This window comes from Megalops cyprinoides, chromosome 4 (assembly GCF_013368585.1).
Source record: "Megalops cyprinoides isolate fMegCyp1 chromosome 4, fMegCyp1.pri, whole genome shotgun sequence".
Lineage (NCBI taxonomy): Eukaryota > Metazoa > Chordata > Actinopteri > Elopiformes > Megalopidae > Megalops > Megalops cyprinoides.
In genome coordinates, this window is record NC_050586.1 from 39990763 (window position 1) to 40006943 (window position 16181).

General features: G+C 44.0%; 1 protein-coding gene across 1 annotated transcript in view; it reads left to right on the forward strand.

Annotated features, from left to right (window-relative positions):
- grid2 (glutamate receptor, ionotropic, delta 2) overlaps positions 1 to 16181 on the forward strand; it is a 365965-nt gene that overhangs the window by 211373 nt on the left and 138411 nt on the right. Inside the window, exon 4 of the mRNA XM_036526665.1 lies at positions 7337 to 7542. Within this exon, the coding sequence (XP_036382558.1) occupies positions 7337 to 7542 (206 nt within the window). The remainder of the gene's footprint in view (positions 1 to 7336; positions 7543 to 16181) is intronic.

Genomic DNA, 16181 nt, shown 5'->3' on the forward strand with positions numbered 1-16181 from the left:
TTGCCTCCCGTTAAAAAGGCTTCCTGGACAATGTCGAGAGTGTTCTTCAATTGATTTCTGTTTCTTCCTGGTCCTCTATTTTCAGGTCTAGTGATGCTCACAGAAACATTTTAAAGATTCCCCCCGCAACAGAGGTCTCTGTCTGCGCTGGACTAGCAGGGCCTCTCATGCCTATTGCTCAGCTTGTGCCCAATCACAGAAGTGTCATTTATTATGATTTCCAGATAATTATGCATTGGGAGCAAATCCTGTTGGATTACACGTATTTCCCTGTGGCATGATTTTATTACACACAGTGATGCTAATATGTTGTTTTCTGTGAAGAGATGGCATTGTAGCAACACATATTTTTTCTTTATGCCTGTGCTTGTGGTACATTTTAACTATGCCAAAGGAAGCCGAATATAAAAGTAGAATCCCATGTGGTGGGAGACTGAAATTTGCATGAACTCAGCCGGGAAGACGTAGGTGTAGCTGACAGCAGGCCTTCCAGGTTTAGTGTAAAGGTAAGGATATGGTGGTGAGGGATGTTACCATAAATTCTTGGTGGGGGAGGGTGTGTATGTGTGGGGAGGGGGAGGGGGAGGGGGAGGGGGATGGGGAAGGAATTGATTGAAAAAGGCTGTGCTGTGAGTGGATGGACGGGAGGGGGAAAGGCAAAGTGCAAGTACAACTAACAAGGGAAATTTCACTGTAGCTCTCCAGAAGGGCCTGGAATCTTCATTTCTAACTAAATGTTACTGCTCATGCAGCTTTCAAGACAGACAAACAGAACTTCAAACAGGTATACAGTTTATCTCATTTATTTGATACTCCTTAAATTTTTAAAATTTGTGTTCTTTCAAAACTGGGGAACAGGTCCCGTAGGACATGCAAGCAAGAATGTTTGTTATATCTAGTGTATCAAGTGTTTCAATGTCTCCATAGTCAGCTTACTGAACATTTCAAGGGTTGTACTGCAGGAAATATTCAATATCCATGCCTCAACATTAGAAACAACTAGCAGTGATAATAGACCATACAATAAATATATGAGAGGCATGAAGACATAACAGAATGGTTTTAGCCTCCAGTATTTCCCTGGAAGTATATATTTGCAAATAAGCAAAGAAAAAGATTTTCTCTTACTAAAATTTGTGTACAGTCAATTAACCAAACTTGAAAAATGCTTGTGTCACTTGTGTATTTGCAAGTCATACAGATACACAAATGTGGATGTAATGGGGCTGCTCGGGTGTTTCTGAACCTGTGACTGGGGATTGTCCAGGGAAAACGTCCACTGATAATGGTGCAAATAAAATGGCACAAGGTAGCTGAGGAGAAGCTATTAGGATGCAGAGGACAGATAACTTTGGACAGGCATATCAGTGCTCAAGGTCGAAAGGCACTTTGCAGAGAACCTTTTGACAATATCATGTCTCCAGTTTTGATAATGTCACATGGGTTCAAATCAGACCGCACAACAGCCAAAGCAGCGGCGTGTAACCACCCCTGCGGCGAAATTGGATTATTCCGAGCGAGGCCTCTCTGGGGTCCAAAAAATGTCTGGACCTTGGCCAGATCAGCTCCCTTCCTATGAAAAGATGGCAGTTAAGGGACTGTAGCCTACCATGTTGCCTTGGTACCACATAGTCAGCATAGGACACCACATCATGCCCAGGCACAGGAGAACTGGCCAAATGCAGATTAGTACTGTGTTGCATTCAGCATTCAATCTGGCATGACAGACACAGGAAGGAATAAGTAACATCCGCTTTTGCCTTGTGTAAGTGGGCAGGCTCACAGGCAGAGGCTGCAGTTAGCATTCATTGATTGCTATGTTACCACTCAATGCAGAGTCGATTCTCTCGCCCGACTCTTCACTGTACACAAAATAATGCCCTCACGTTCATTCATTATAATGCACAGCCACGTGCCACACGCGTTTGCGACACTTTCCTGGCACGGAGCGAATGATCGACGGGCCACTCCGTTCACTCGGCATGAATCCAGCAGGACGCAGTCTCTGGGACATTCTGGACTGGCATGTGTCATCGGGACCTACGACCACATGACCTTACTGAGTACACGCAGCACAGCTCACTGAGTGGAACAATTGTTTTTTTTTTTCAAAGTTAGTGCCCGGTAGGGTGTGAGCACATAACAGTAGACACTACGGGCAAAAGGAGGATTCATGAGATATTGAACTCGGTCATTAAAAATGCACCCCCGTGGCATTCGGCCGCTTTTGATTTGAAAATTGGTATGAACATTAATGTGTCATAACTACCCTAACATTATTTGCAGTCCATCTTTTGCCTCAGGAATCAACCAGTCTGTTATCTAGTTATTTTTTAGTAAAAATTAGAGCAAAAATGGTTTGCTTTGTTTTCAGTGCTTTGCAGTGTGTATTACAGATATTAAAGTACCAATATACTATGTAATGTATCTATACAGGCAAAGCCAATTTATTCTCCTGTTCTGTACTAATTGCAATATTGGGCATCGAGCAGGTTACATCACAGATTCAAACTGAGTCACATATGTTTTTTGGCCCCTGCTCATTACTGTTCATTTATTTATGACAGCTCATCCCCAGCTATCCCCAGTCACCCCAACATTACCCCGTTACCCACAATCCCCCCACAGTGCGGCTCAGTGGATGCATTCCACTAACTGTTGTGGACAACCATGAAAAATGCAGAGGAAGAATCTTGTCACACTGCATGCGGGTCCTCCTGTGAGGGACAGCCGTCAGGAGCTCGGGTTTGATTGGCCGTGAAGGGCTCCTCCCCTAACACCGCTGGGGACCTCCAGCCTGACACCTCTCCTGCAGCGTGCCTCTCATCTTTACTCCAGGCGCGTCTCTCAGGAGGTCCCTCTTCTGGATTTATAGTGCAGGCCTGTTTTTATCTCTATCCTTTGTGAAGAGAACGTGTCGCGAAGCATAGCAAACGCGTTAGACACAGAACAGGCGCTGCAGCCCTGATGGGAGTGATGGAAGATGCACAGAGGGAGCGCTACACCTCACTGAGTCTGTACACAGCACTGAGACACACCTTACTGAGTCTGTACACAGCCCTGAAACACACCTTACTGAGTCTGTACACAGCACTGAGACACACCTTACTGAGTCTGTACACAGCCCTGAAACACACCTTACTGAGTCTGTACACAGCACTGAGACACACCTTACTGAGTCTGTACACAGCACTGAGACACACCTTACTGAGTCTGTACACAGCACTGAGACACACCTTACAGAGTCCATATACAGCACTGAAACACACCGTACTGAGTCTGTACACAGCCCTGAAACACACCTTACTGAGCCCATATACAGCACTGAGACACACCTTACTGAGTCTGTACACAGCCCTGAAACACACCTTACTGAGTCCATATACAGCACTGAAACACACCTTACTGAGTCTGTACACAGCCCTGAAACACACCTTACTGAGTCCGTACACAGCACTGAGACACACCTTACTGAGTCCATATACAGCACTGAAACACACCTTACTGAGTCTGTACACAGCCCTGAAACACACCTTACTGAGTCCATATACAGCACTGAAACACACCTTACTGAGTCTGTACACAGCACTGAGACACACCTTACTGAGTCCATATACAGCACTGAGACACACCTTACTGAGTCTGTACACAGCCCTGAAACACACCTTACTGAGTCTGTACACAGCCCTGAAACACACCTTACTGAGTCTGTACACAGCCCTGAAACACACCTTACTGAGTCCATATACAGCACTGAGACACACCTTACTGAGTCTGTACACAGCACTGAGACACACCTTACTGAGTCTGTACACAGCACTGAGACACACCTTACAGAGTCCATATACAGCACTGAGACACACCTTACTGAGTCTGTACACAGCCCTGAAACACACCTTACTGAGCCCATATACAGCACTAAGACACACCTTACTGAGTCTGTACACAGCACTGAGACATACCTTACAGAGTCCATATACAGCACTGAGACACACCTTACTGAGTCTGTACACAGCCCTGAAACACACCTTACTGAGCCCATATACAGCACTGAGACACACCTTACTGAGTCCGTACACAGACATGTATTACTGCGTCACTACACAGCAGGGAGCCTTACTGGGCCATTACACAGCAGGGACACACACACGGTCATTCCTTGCAGAACAAATGGAACAGAGCACTGAGTCTCTGGGCTAAAGCCTGATGGATCAGTAAACTGAACTGAGACACATTAGAATTACTAAATCCGCAAAGCACAGACCAGAGACACACTCCGATGCCTCAGTGAGCAGGCACAGCTAGGCTTGAGTCAGCGCGCGCCGCAGTCAGACACGCGCACGCGCTTTAGGAGCGGGGCGAAGGGTGAAGGGGTAATCCCATAATCTCTGCAGGGTATAATGTAGCTCCTCAAAAATGGAAATTCAGGCGAGACTCCGCGGAGCAGCTCCCTTTGCTGAGCCACGCACCCCCGCCCCCACCCCCACCCCCCGAATTCACCACCATCACTTCAGAGAGGGCAAGGCTGAAGCGATATAAATGTAAAAGTACTGCACACACAGACACCGCGTGCAGGTCATTTCACGAGGAATGGATGACACCTACGAGGAGTGCCTTTTAACATTTATGATATAGGGCCGCGAAGTGTGGTGTAAAAAGAAACAGGCTCTGGAGTTCTGCCATAACTTGAATTGCAGTGAAGGACTGGCTGGCGAGGACTGGGTACAGGCAGTACTGATCGCATCCTGGCAGGACGACCCGGTACTTTCCAGATGCATCACATTTGGTTTTCGCTGCATAATACCAAAGTCCAAATGTCCAAAGGCATTTTTTCACGGGTGGGGTCTCTACCTACTGAAATCATTTCTACACACAACACATTGCTGTGATGTTGGTATGATTACCATACATTACTATAACCATAAGCTTGACTATAATTATGTTATGGACCTAGTGAGAACTTGAGCTGAGGATGGAGAAAGGGATGTGCGAATACATGTGATGGTGAGGGGTGGGTGAGTACCACCTGTACCACATAAAAAGTCAGAAATGGGAGGAGTTACAGTGTGACCCTCCCTCCTGAGTCTCCTTTACAACTTGCTTGGTTTCAAGATACTTATTAGGTTCTCTTGGTCACAGTGTAGATTAAGGCTGGTGGGTAACCCTTCTGAGCCTTTCACATGCTGGCATGCCTCAGCACTGGATTGGAGGAATCAGATTAATCCCCTCTGATGATTAAATGCATAGTATTATTCTTGTGATGAAGCACCACGCTATAATCTACTTCTCAGAAACTGTCGCAAAGAGAAGGGTGAGACACACAGGAACAGAAATATCAGCTGCCACTGCGATGGTAGTATGCGCATTAGCATTCCACCTGTCAGGTTTGGGACGAGGGGACATGGTTTCTAGATGTGCCTGTGAGTGAGCGGGTGAAGCAATGAGAGGGTGAGAGAGCTGGAGGTTCCAGGGAGCGACTGAGGCTTTAGCCTTTCAGTATTACCTGGAAAGGATAAAAAAAGACATTGACCAGCTCGTGTCTGCTAAAACAATGACTTGGAGTACCGCTGCAAAAGGGCAAGGCAGTGAAATGGTTCATGGTTTTGAAGTCTTTCACCCCACTTTCAGGAACTGTTTAGCACTCTCAAGGCTCTACTCCGGCTTCATCAACGGCGCAAAGTCGATGTGGGAACCTGAGCATTAAACTCTGATTGTTTGTTCTAAGCCCAGAGCCTGGAGACCAGAAATCGGCAAACAATGATGATAATGGTGATGATTGTAATGACAAGCGTTCCTCACGATGGGCTGAAAGGCATTTGTTTGTGGGAAGAGCACGGGAACTCTGCTCGCTAGATTTCCCCAGGTGATGTCCTCGCCGCCCCCCCCCCCCACCCCCCCCCGAGATGAGGGAGTCGTAATAACAGCTCACGGCCCTGCCGCCTCCCCGCTCACAAGGGCATTAATGTCAGGCCTTTATAGAGCTGTAAACGCTGGGTAATGAAGACTGCGCATTAGTAAAGCATTTACATCCTCGCTCTTCGATTTCCCCCAGCACAGAGACGCGCCTTTACAGCCGCCTCTTAACACCAGCTGCCCGGAAAAACCCGCCACCCAAGTGCAGAACACCAAGGGGGGCATTTCTCCATGTGTCCCGCAATAAAAACGCAATCTGGCGTCTATGGGGAGGCCGGCCCGCCGCGGCATACCGGGGGGACGTGTGCAGAGGCCCACAGTGCTGCTGCCTCGGAAATCTTTAAATCGGAGCCAGCACAGATGGAGCTGGTGATATCCCCACTTCTGTTAGGATCCCTCCCCTCCGCAGAAAATTTCCACTTTCCTGCACCAAACAGGGGCTCCCCTGAGCCCGACTCAGCTAACCGTGTCCCACATCCTTCATGCCGTTACCCACAGTGCCCTGCTCTCTGCTTCTGGCCAGCGCCCTGCATGCAACGGCTGCTTGCTGCCGGACTGTTTAGCAGTCCTACTCAGCAAACATCCCTCCCCCAACTCCCACGATGTACCACACCTGATCCCCCCCCAACATAGCTTTGATACCCACAATCTCTGCCTGGCTTGCCACCTTAGGCTGGGTTGATCTGGCGTTCAGCGGCTGGCTGGGATGCGGGACCGGCGGTGACACGGGGCGTCCCCGACCGCAGAGACAGACGAGCTCACAGCAGCCTCTCCGCCAGTGATTCATGTTTTATTTACCTCCATTCTGAGACATTGCAGCTGTGACAAATGTGGTACACAGGGCTTACTCCTCTGCTTTGCAAAGAGAAATGCACCCTCTCCAATCCCCTGTTTTTTTAAAGGGTGCCACTCTTCCTGGGAACAGCTACAGTAGACGGATCATAACTTAATTATGAATGTTGATCTTATGAGGCTGTGTAGTAAACAGGCATACAGTCATTGTGCTTGCGTTTAACACTAAATTAAGAGTTGCATACAGTCACCGTGCTTGCTTTTAACACTAAATTAGAGCTGCAAGTCCATTTTGTACATCGCTGTAATTGGAAAATAATATCTCATGCTTATCAGCATAGTGGAAACTAATCATGGTAATTTAGAGATTTTGTGTTCAAGCAAAGAGTTTACTAATCAGTTATGTATTTGTGAAAAACATTATTTGCACTTTATAGCAATAATATGATGCAGTGTAAAACACTACTTGTTTTATTGAGCATTTTATGTGTAACTGGATCTGTATTCTTAAGATAATTGCATTAATTGTGGAAAGGTAGAACAAGTCACAGACTAAATAAGCGTAGGTCTTTCTGCCTCATCTAAACACCCTGGTGGGCTGCGTTTATAACCAGCTAATCTCTCCTCCCAGACATCCGGGGGATCCAGGACTTCCTGGACAAGACGTCCCAGCAGGGCATGGACGTGTCCCTGCAGAAGGTGGAGTCCAACATCAACATGATGATCACCAGCATGTTCCGGACCATGCGGGTGGAGGAGCTGCACCGCTACCGTGACACGCTGCGCCGGGCCGTCCTGTTCATGAGCCCCGCCACCGCCAAGGCCTTCATAACCGAGGTACGGGGTCGCCCCACCCGCCCTAGCACACCCCCCCACAAAACCCCCAAACACACATGGGTTGCCAATCAAATAACACCTGGGTGGATCTGAAAGACCGAGTCACGCACAACGGTTTCTTCCTCCGCCTCGGCTGAACGCGCGTCTCTGGCGTCTGATCCGGAATCAGCTTCCCCAGCTCTAATCCTAATCCTGACTGTTACGGGGAATAAAAAAGAAAAGATTAACATGATTTGGAGTCAGTGGCTTAAGGCGGAATATGTTGTATACACACCTTACAGTTCAGGTTAACGTGCAACTGGCAATGTGTCACGCTCCCGTGATTAAATATCACACAAAGAGCTGTTCATCAACACGCTGTCCAGCTGGAGCTAATGCATTATTGAGGTGCTTTTTTTTCGCATCTCTGCAGTGCAAAGCAACATACAACACTGCACTACATTAGATGAGTTTCCGAACACCTTAATGTACCATAGTCATTTTTAATCACTAGCGGAACGTGCTCAATATCATTTAATCTCAAAGGACAGGAGGCTTTCCCTTTTTTGCATTCAGAAAAAACATCACACTGCAGACTTGAGCATTTTCTTCTTCAGATCACTGTTCATATTTCCACATTTGCCATTCATAAAGAAGTAATTAAAATCCTTTTTAAAAAAAAAAATAAAAAATGATAACAAACTTCAATCAAATCAAGAAATAATGCTTTATATCTTATGTGCAGCTTTCATCTCCATTTAATTGAAAAAAAAATCCTCTGAGAAAGCAATCACAATCGAATTTAACAGAAAGCAGAATGGGTGCTGTGGAGAACTGGAGAGTATGGCCCCTCCGGGCAGGGGACACGTGAGGGTCAGCTCAAAGCCCGGGGCAAAGTTTTGCTGGGCCAGGGGGCATGTGTGGGCTATGGAAATGAAGGCTGGCATGAACCGTTGAGTTCAAACAGGCACATTCATTAGACTTTCTCTTCAGATGAAGCTCAGTTTTGCTTTCTGACGTCCAGAGAATTGCGAGCTCCCTCTCTCTGTCAACGCTTTTGACTGTTTCTGAAACCTGCGGCACAGCAGCGAGAGCCAGCAGGGGAGAAAATAGCTGCTGTGCTCTGAGAAAAAAAAAACAGCGCAACATTTTCTGAAGACACGCATAAAGATAAAAGAGAAGCTGTGAAAAAAAATATATATTTGCGCTGTCAACTAAACTGCGGTTTTGTCACTTCGAGGTCAGTATCATTGCAGTTTATTTTTCAACGCCATGCTATTTCTGTACTCTGCCATGTCTTGTAATGACATAACTTCAATCAATCTGCAGTGGGTTTTTACGATATAGAATCTCAACCGTGTACTGTACATGCAAATGAATACCTGGAGATTTTTAATGAAAAGAAATGCGATTGAAAAATAAAACACTTTATCAGAAGGTCAAGTACTGGGGTGGAGCTGATGTCTTGCCATCCTCCTACTATTGTGCTAAACATAGTGATAAAAGGTCTGAGTCTATAATGATTTTGTTGGCAATTTACAAAATAGCTATAAAAGCCAGGTGTTTTTTTTTTTTTTTTAGAAATCTTTTTATAAATCTAATAGTAGTCCTACTGAGGAGTGCAGGAAAAACAAGACAGATGATGCAGCAGCCATATTGCATCATATTATTGAGCTGCTGCCATTTCTGACTGGAAGCTCACGTACCCCATAATAATTACATATTCCACGTAATTACATATTCCCGCCTTCACCAGGACTTAAACATCAGCTTCCCATTAACCACTATTTGCATTTTATATGTTGTGCAAGTCATAATAAGCATAATAATAAACACTTAAAATGGTGAGTAAAGAAGCCGCTTTTGTAGGCCTCTCCTTGCCCCACTTCTGCCCCCCCCCGAGTCCTCTCTGTTTGCACGCTGACGTGACAGGAAGGGTCGTTTAACATGGGTGAGCTCACACAAGCTGGCATGTGCACATCCTTCACTCTCAAGATTAAAGTGAAAACACCGCAGACTCTGTGCAAGCGCACATAAAACCAGCTTATTAGATTTTCTGGGTTATTTAATCCTTTGATTTGCCCTGTTAGGCTGTTTTATGGCCAACACACGGGGCGGCATGGAAGGGAAAAAACAGAGATGGGGGGGGGGGGGACAGGCTCTGAGACCAGGGCAGGTTTAAAACTGCTCGGTAGCGCAGGCTTCTCTGCTAAAGAAATATTCTGGCAAGGAGTCATGCTTTTAACCTTAATATGACATTACCATACGATGCATATAAAAGGCAGAGGCATCTGCATTAGTCGATAAAAGTGTGAATCCTTTTAGCTGAACTGTTTCAACCCTACATTGCCAATACACAAATTTAAAACACCTTATGTAACATCTAATTAAAGAAATTTGAATCTTCTGCACTTTTTAAATAAGTCATACAGCAAAATACTGTTTTCCATTGAGTTCTGAGGGTAGGCTAAAGTGACGATCAACTCCTCACCTGCCATTCCATTTTGATTTTGAACATGGAGCTGAGCTCTGGTATATACCAGTAATCGCTTGCAGTCTTGCTTGTTAATATATATGAGTAGCTAGGATGCACTTCTCTGAATTCTCTGATGTTATTACTTGCTGTAGCAGTGTCCAAGAAAAAATGCTGCAAGGTGAAACAGTAAAGCAGCTAATAACGTACAACAACATGCGATATTCTGGCTTGCTTCTCATGTGGATGTGGCCCTCTAGCTAGTTGCCTATCTAGCTAACTATTTTTGAGATATAATTGAAACATCTTACAACAAGCTACCTATGCACAGTATATTCAGAGCAAAAAATATAAACACTCTGATGCTGAGGCCCAAGAAACAGTATGGTTCTGCCTTCCATACACCTTTAACTTCTCATGGCTAGAATAGTTACCTGTCTTCTGTCAGTGATTATGAATTTTTAAAACTCTACAAACAGTCATGGTATCCAGTTAATTCGAAGTAGCAGCCACTGTTCTAAACAACGGTGATGCATGTCTGTTTCAACACCAGTGACCTCTCTATCTTAAGTTAAAGTCTGTGGTAGTCTGCAGGTGTGTTCATTCTGTCTTCAGAAGTTATACTGTTTTTTCCCCAAAACATATCAATCTTCTCCATCATTCAGATGTTGTCATTCAGTTTGCTCAGTTGTTATTAGTGTAAATGCTTTCTGATGAAAGTTCTTATGGATTAGGGCTGAAGCCTCTATGAATGCTTATTTTTTTAAAAAAGGGAATCGTTCCCGGTAACTTCCAGAAGAGTTTTTTATTTACATTTTTGTTAGGAAAAAAACGCAATACACAAGCAAATCAGACACTTGTGCTTGAGTATTTTCATCTTCTGAGGGGGTACTTTTTTTCTGCTGGCCACATGCTGATCAGAGAGAGGCAAAGAAGAAACTTGTTTAATCTGTCCGCATAATTGTTTGAAACATTTCGATCTACGAGGCAAAGTCATGTGATTCATGCATTTTCATTGGGATACAAACAAAAACAAAATGCTTATTACTTCTCCAGCCTCTGTGGGAACAGAACAGCATTTTGAGACCATGCAGGAAACGCTCGCACCGCCGCAGTGAAAAGAAATGCTTTGTTGGGTTAAACTGCTTCCCTTTGAAAGAGCTAAAAATATTTTAGTTCCTTACCCCGCTTAGAGAAAATTTAGTTAAAACTGAATGCCTCAACCTTCTGTGTGTTGACATCCACGGCTGGAATGCATTTGGTAAGCTTTTATCCCCTCTACATTGTGAGGTGCTAAACGGGAGCAATTGAAAATAATGTTAATTAAACATGCAGCAACCAGCACATTGTTGGGAAGCAGCAGGACCCATTTAAGGATGGTGTAAATGGAAAGAAAAGTGCTTTTCCCTGAACACCCTCAGAATATGCAAGATTTCAGTGCAGTAGAGATTCAGTTCTGACTCTTTTGTATAAAAAGAATATGGTACAACAATAATTGCATAGCTAGATAAGAACAGGAATTTAGACATACATCATGATTATGCCTATTAGTGACTGTATTGCACTTTAATTATTAGTTGTACTCATATTACCTGCTATAACATTATATGACTATAGTTATAGATAATATATTACCTGCATATTGTGCTATGTACGGGTAATATACAGATCAGGAAGAGAGCGGTGCATTTAAATTTTTATGGGATGGGTGCTATGCCAAGTTAAGGGTTGGCAGCATGCTGCCACACATCTACAGGACCAAGAGGAAAGGCATTTTGGGGGTTTCCAGCTGTAATAAACACAATGACCCTTATTTCCTGAAGCCACACAATTAAAACTTTGACAGTTTTACAGTTAACATTCCTTACTTTGCTCTTTTTTCTTTAATATTCTTATCATTCTCAGTTTTCAAAGCCGTTAAATCACTGCAAATCCTTCAGTACCCCTAACAATATTCCTACTATTACCATTAGCTTTTTGTGTCTGGATAGCCTATAATTTATTTTATTTAGTTTCTTGCAACACCCATTCATTGTAGCCAATTGCCAGTTAGCTGCCTTCTTCAACGCAAAAGGCATTGTGGGTAATATTACAGGCACAGGCACCCACCTGTGTGTCAGCAGGACCACAATAACAGATTTGCAGGTATAATGCAGGTCTTTTGAATGTTGAATTGATTAGATGTTTAGAGGGCTATGTTTGCCTCTAAACGATAATAATAATAATAATAATAATAATAATAATAATGCAACATATGAAGAACAAAACAAGGAACAGTCATCCACGTTTTAGATATCGTTTATTTTCGTGCTCTCTGCAAATGGTACATTACATAATACACTTCCTCACCATGGTGACTCCTGTACACTAATCCTTACCATCACCTGAATGTTATTTTCCCTTTGCCAACCAGTGGCAACTTTTTTTGATAGGTACCCATGTAATTCTATTTCTTTATCCATTTCCACCTGAGAGAGGTTGGCAGCTTATATCATTTCATATCGGTCTTTTGAAATGTGACTCCGGAATATTGAGTCTAATTGCAGCAAACACTGTCCAGCAACACTTTTAGTTGCATGCTTAGTTACATTAATGCTGGACATTGCCATGACTAAAATAATGTTCAGTCGCCAGGTGTGCAGTCACGTTACTTGGTGTTCCATTTGTTATATGTTGAGTGATGTTGTTGAATCAGTTTCACAAATTCATGGTGCCACGCTAACCCATAATGTACAATATGAAAAGCTGCTTCAAATCGAAAAGGCATTAAGTGAGATTTGATGTTCCCTGTCTTTTTTTGTTAAATTTCAAATAATGCTACCATTCAGTGGTGATGAAGAAGTGTTTTACAGCCTTGCTCTCTTAGATATTAATATTACTTCCAATCCGACAAAAGGCAGTAGGCCGGAGCGGGTGTGTCTAAACAAGATGCACCATCAGGTGTTAAAAATCCAAGCTGTTATACACGGGAGGCTGCTTTGGATGTGCCAGGGGGGTGAGGGGAGCATAAAAATATAGCCTTGGAGATATGCTTATTTATAATTAGGCCTTCATGGGTACTGTTTTTCTTGTACCGAAAAAAATCCATGAAGGTAAGTAATTTCAGTGGAAACAAGACCTGATGACACTTTTCTTCAGGCCGTCTTTGTAAGACTGCAAGAAATTTTCTTTGTAAGAAAAACAATGCAAATAGATTCCATTGACAAGCAACTGTTTTAATGCCTACTGAAACACTGGTGTACAGTCAGGATGGTATATTTAAAATTCCGCTAAAATGACAACAGACAACAGTGCTTGGATTGCAATTTGTTTGATGAAGGGTTCCCATAATTTGAAAATCAGTGGTAATTTCTCTGCTTGCTTTACAGTTCATAATCAGCTAGAGTGGCACTCTATAAAGTACATACCTCCACCGCCATTGATGGGCGTGGGATCAGCCCTCCAAATGAATTCTTCTCTTCTCTGGCCCATCAGATCACAAATCCAGATCTGTCCCAATATTTTTTTAGTTATCCTCTTCATAGACAGTAATGTAGACAGAGACCCACAAGGGTCTTGCCAGTGGCAGAAGGAACAAAAGAAGAATGTATATAATGTATATGTCGTATACATTATCATCCTTCTTCATATTTTTGTAGGGCTTGGACTTACTGGAGTATACAGATAGGAATATAAGAAACAATAAATATTAAATGTATAGGACATTTTCATATTCCATTCATAAGAGATTAAAAAAGAAAATCAGCAGCCCTTCAAGGCTTTTTATGAACTGAGGATTGTATTAAAAATTTGTGTGTGTGTGTGGGGGGGAGTGAAAAAACATTTGCAGATTTAAATGCATCTGTGAATGTGTATAGAAATGCCTCCCAAAAATGAATGATTTCATAATCCCAGGAGTACATGGCTCCACAGGTTATGATTTCCATTTAGAAAAAGCATTCCTGATAGATTAAGACAGATTATTGAATAAAGTCCACTATGTTTTGGTACGTGGCTTGCTTTTATTTAAAAAAACTTATTGAAAATCTTGAAAAACACATTATCCTGAAGCGGGTAGCATTGCAATTGTGAGATTCATTTGATTGCCATCTTGTCTCTAGTCATTTTGAGAATTTGTTTTGAACTGACATCATAGTAATGGTTCTCATATAAGATGGACACATTCTTTGTAAGTGATACATACAGATATGGATTATTGCATATGCCACATTTGAAGTACGCGGTAACATATTCTATTATATAAACATGCAGTATACTCTTCAGAGCAATGAGGGCGTATAAAGAAAGGGAATGATTAAAAATAAGTGGGTGAAGTGAGGAGCTCTTTGTCTTTGATGCGCTTAGCAGTTCATTACAATTGAGGCTTTTGAGTAGAGGCATTTTTTGGTATTAACAGTTCAAAAGAAAATAGTAAGACTAATAGTTTTGTCAATTAATGCTAAATTGGCTGGAAAATATTGCTGCTGAATGGAAGCCCGTTACCTTTACAAAATGTTACCAAGTGTTTTTTTTTTTTCCCTCTTCAGAATGTGTCGACATCCCAAATTCCACTGGCATTTGCTGTTCAAAGTCGACAGCCTCAGAATATTAATGTCTGCTTATGTGGGAGCGTATGGCCCCCTCAATGTTTTATCAAATCTCTTAAAACACTTTTTAATATATCCTACCAAAAATGTGCCCAGGCGTGCATCCCTAGCCATTTGAGTGATGAAAAATAAAGAAATTATCCGATTCCGAATGCTAGGATAATGGGCTTTGCTGTGCCACATAATATAGCGGCGTTAGCGGCGCTTCGCCGTTTATCTGCTTAATTCCCTGCACGTTTTCGCGAGGCCCGAGATATTGGCTGGGATTGCAGAGTGTCAGAGACAGATGCCAGGCGTGACAGCGAGCCCGGCTGCCCGCTGCAGCCGCTGTGGAGAGACATGGCAGACGGACGCGATACAGACGCTAGGCGCGGTTAGGGATGTCAGGGCGAGGTGACGGGGGAGCCGCGTCCTAAGAGGGCCCCTCTCAGAATTCGGGGAGAGCGAATAGCCTGTCAGCACCCGGGACAGATGTCCATCTCCCTGCCGGCGACTAAGTGACAGGCGAACAGCTGTGAGGAGCCTGCCAGTCAGGCAGGACGCTAATGCTAAAGGGTGTCATGTAGGAGACACAGTAGTGGCCGTTTGGGTGCGTAAAAGTGCAGGCCTGTGAGTGCACACCAGATGTCTTCGCCGACAAACCTTAGGTGTGAGAGTTGCACTGTACCCATATTAAGCCTCTTCCAGCGCTTGGTTCCCAGTTGGCTCACGTATGCACAAAGTCCATTTCCCTGGGCTGTCATGGCAATCTGGCGGCTGTTTCCCATCAGGCCCTTCTGTCTCAGATCTGGAAGAGCTATTGTTTGACAGTGCCGCCGGTCACTTCAGCTCAAGGTAAGCCTGTGACGGATTGGCCCTGTCAAACCCTCCTCCCCAATTCCCGCCACGCCACCCCCTCAGACGGGACTCAGCTCCCACCGCAGGTCACAGTATGAACAGCAGACGAGCGAGGCCAGCCTCTGATGGCTAATCCGGTAGAGTTTGGATTGGACACGAGGTGCTCTGAGGGCAGCCTATCATTCCTGCATCTTACATCTCAGCAGTGTACATGACAGAGACAGGAGAAAGAGAAATCACGATGGACCTGGGCACTGGAGCAAAGCGTGGGTTGTATTAGGGGACACAGGAGATCGGCGGAGTCAAACTCACACAAATAGCTAATCTACTGCACTGTACTTTCCCAAATACGAAAAACAGGACTCACTCAGTAGACCAGAGAAACTGACTTTGTGAGCTGAGCATGGAGAAAAAAAATTAAGGCCAATGTTCGCTACCTTTTTTGAGACCATGACTCCTCACGGGGTCGCGGTTCTATGCTGCACGGTAACCCAAGGTGACAGTGATGAAGTCAGCATAGTGTATCTCTCTCTCTCTCTTTCTCTGCTGATTGACACTTTAGAAACTTTTTTGCTGCTCTGACAAATTCTCTCCACCGAGGCAGGAAATAACGGAACCTTTGAAATACATTATTCAAATGACATGGCTCCACTGAGCTGATGATTTTCTCGAAATTCATTGTGTGCCTTTTTCCTTCAAACTCAGTGTCATTACCAGCCCTGTGTCATGTGACCACACTACTGCAGAAAATTGAAAAAAAAAGT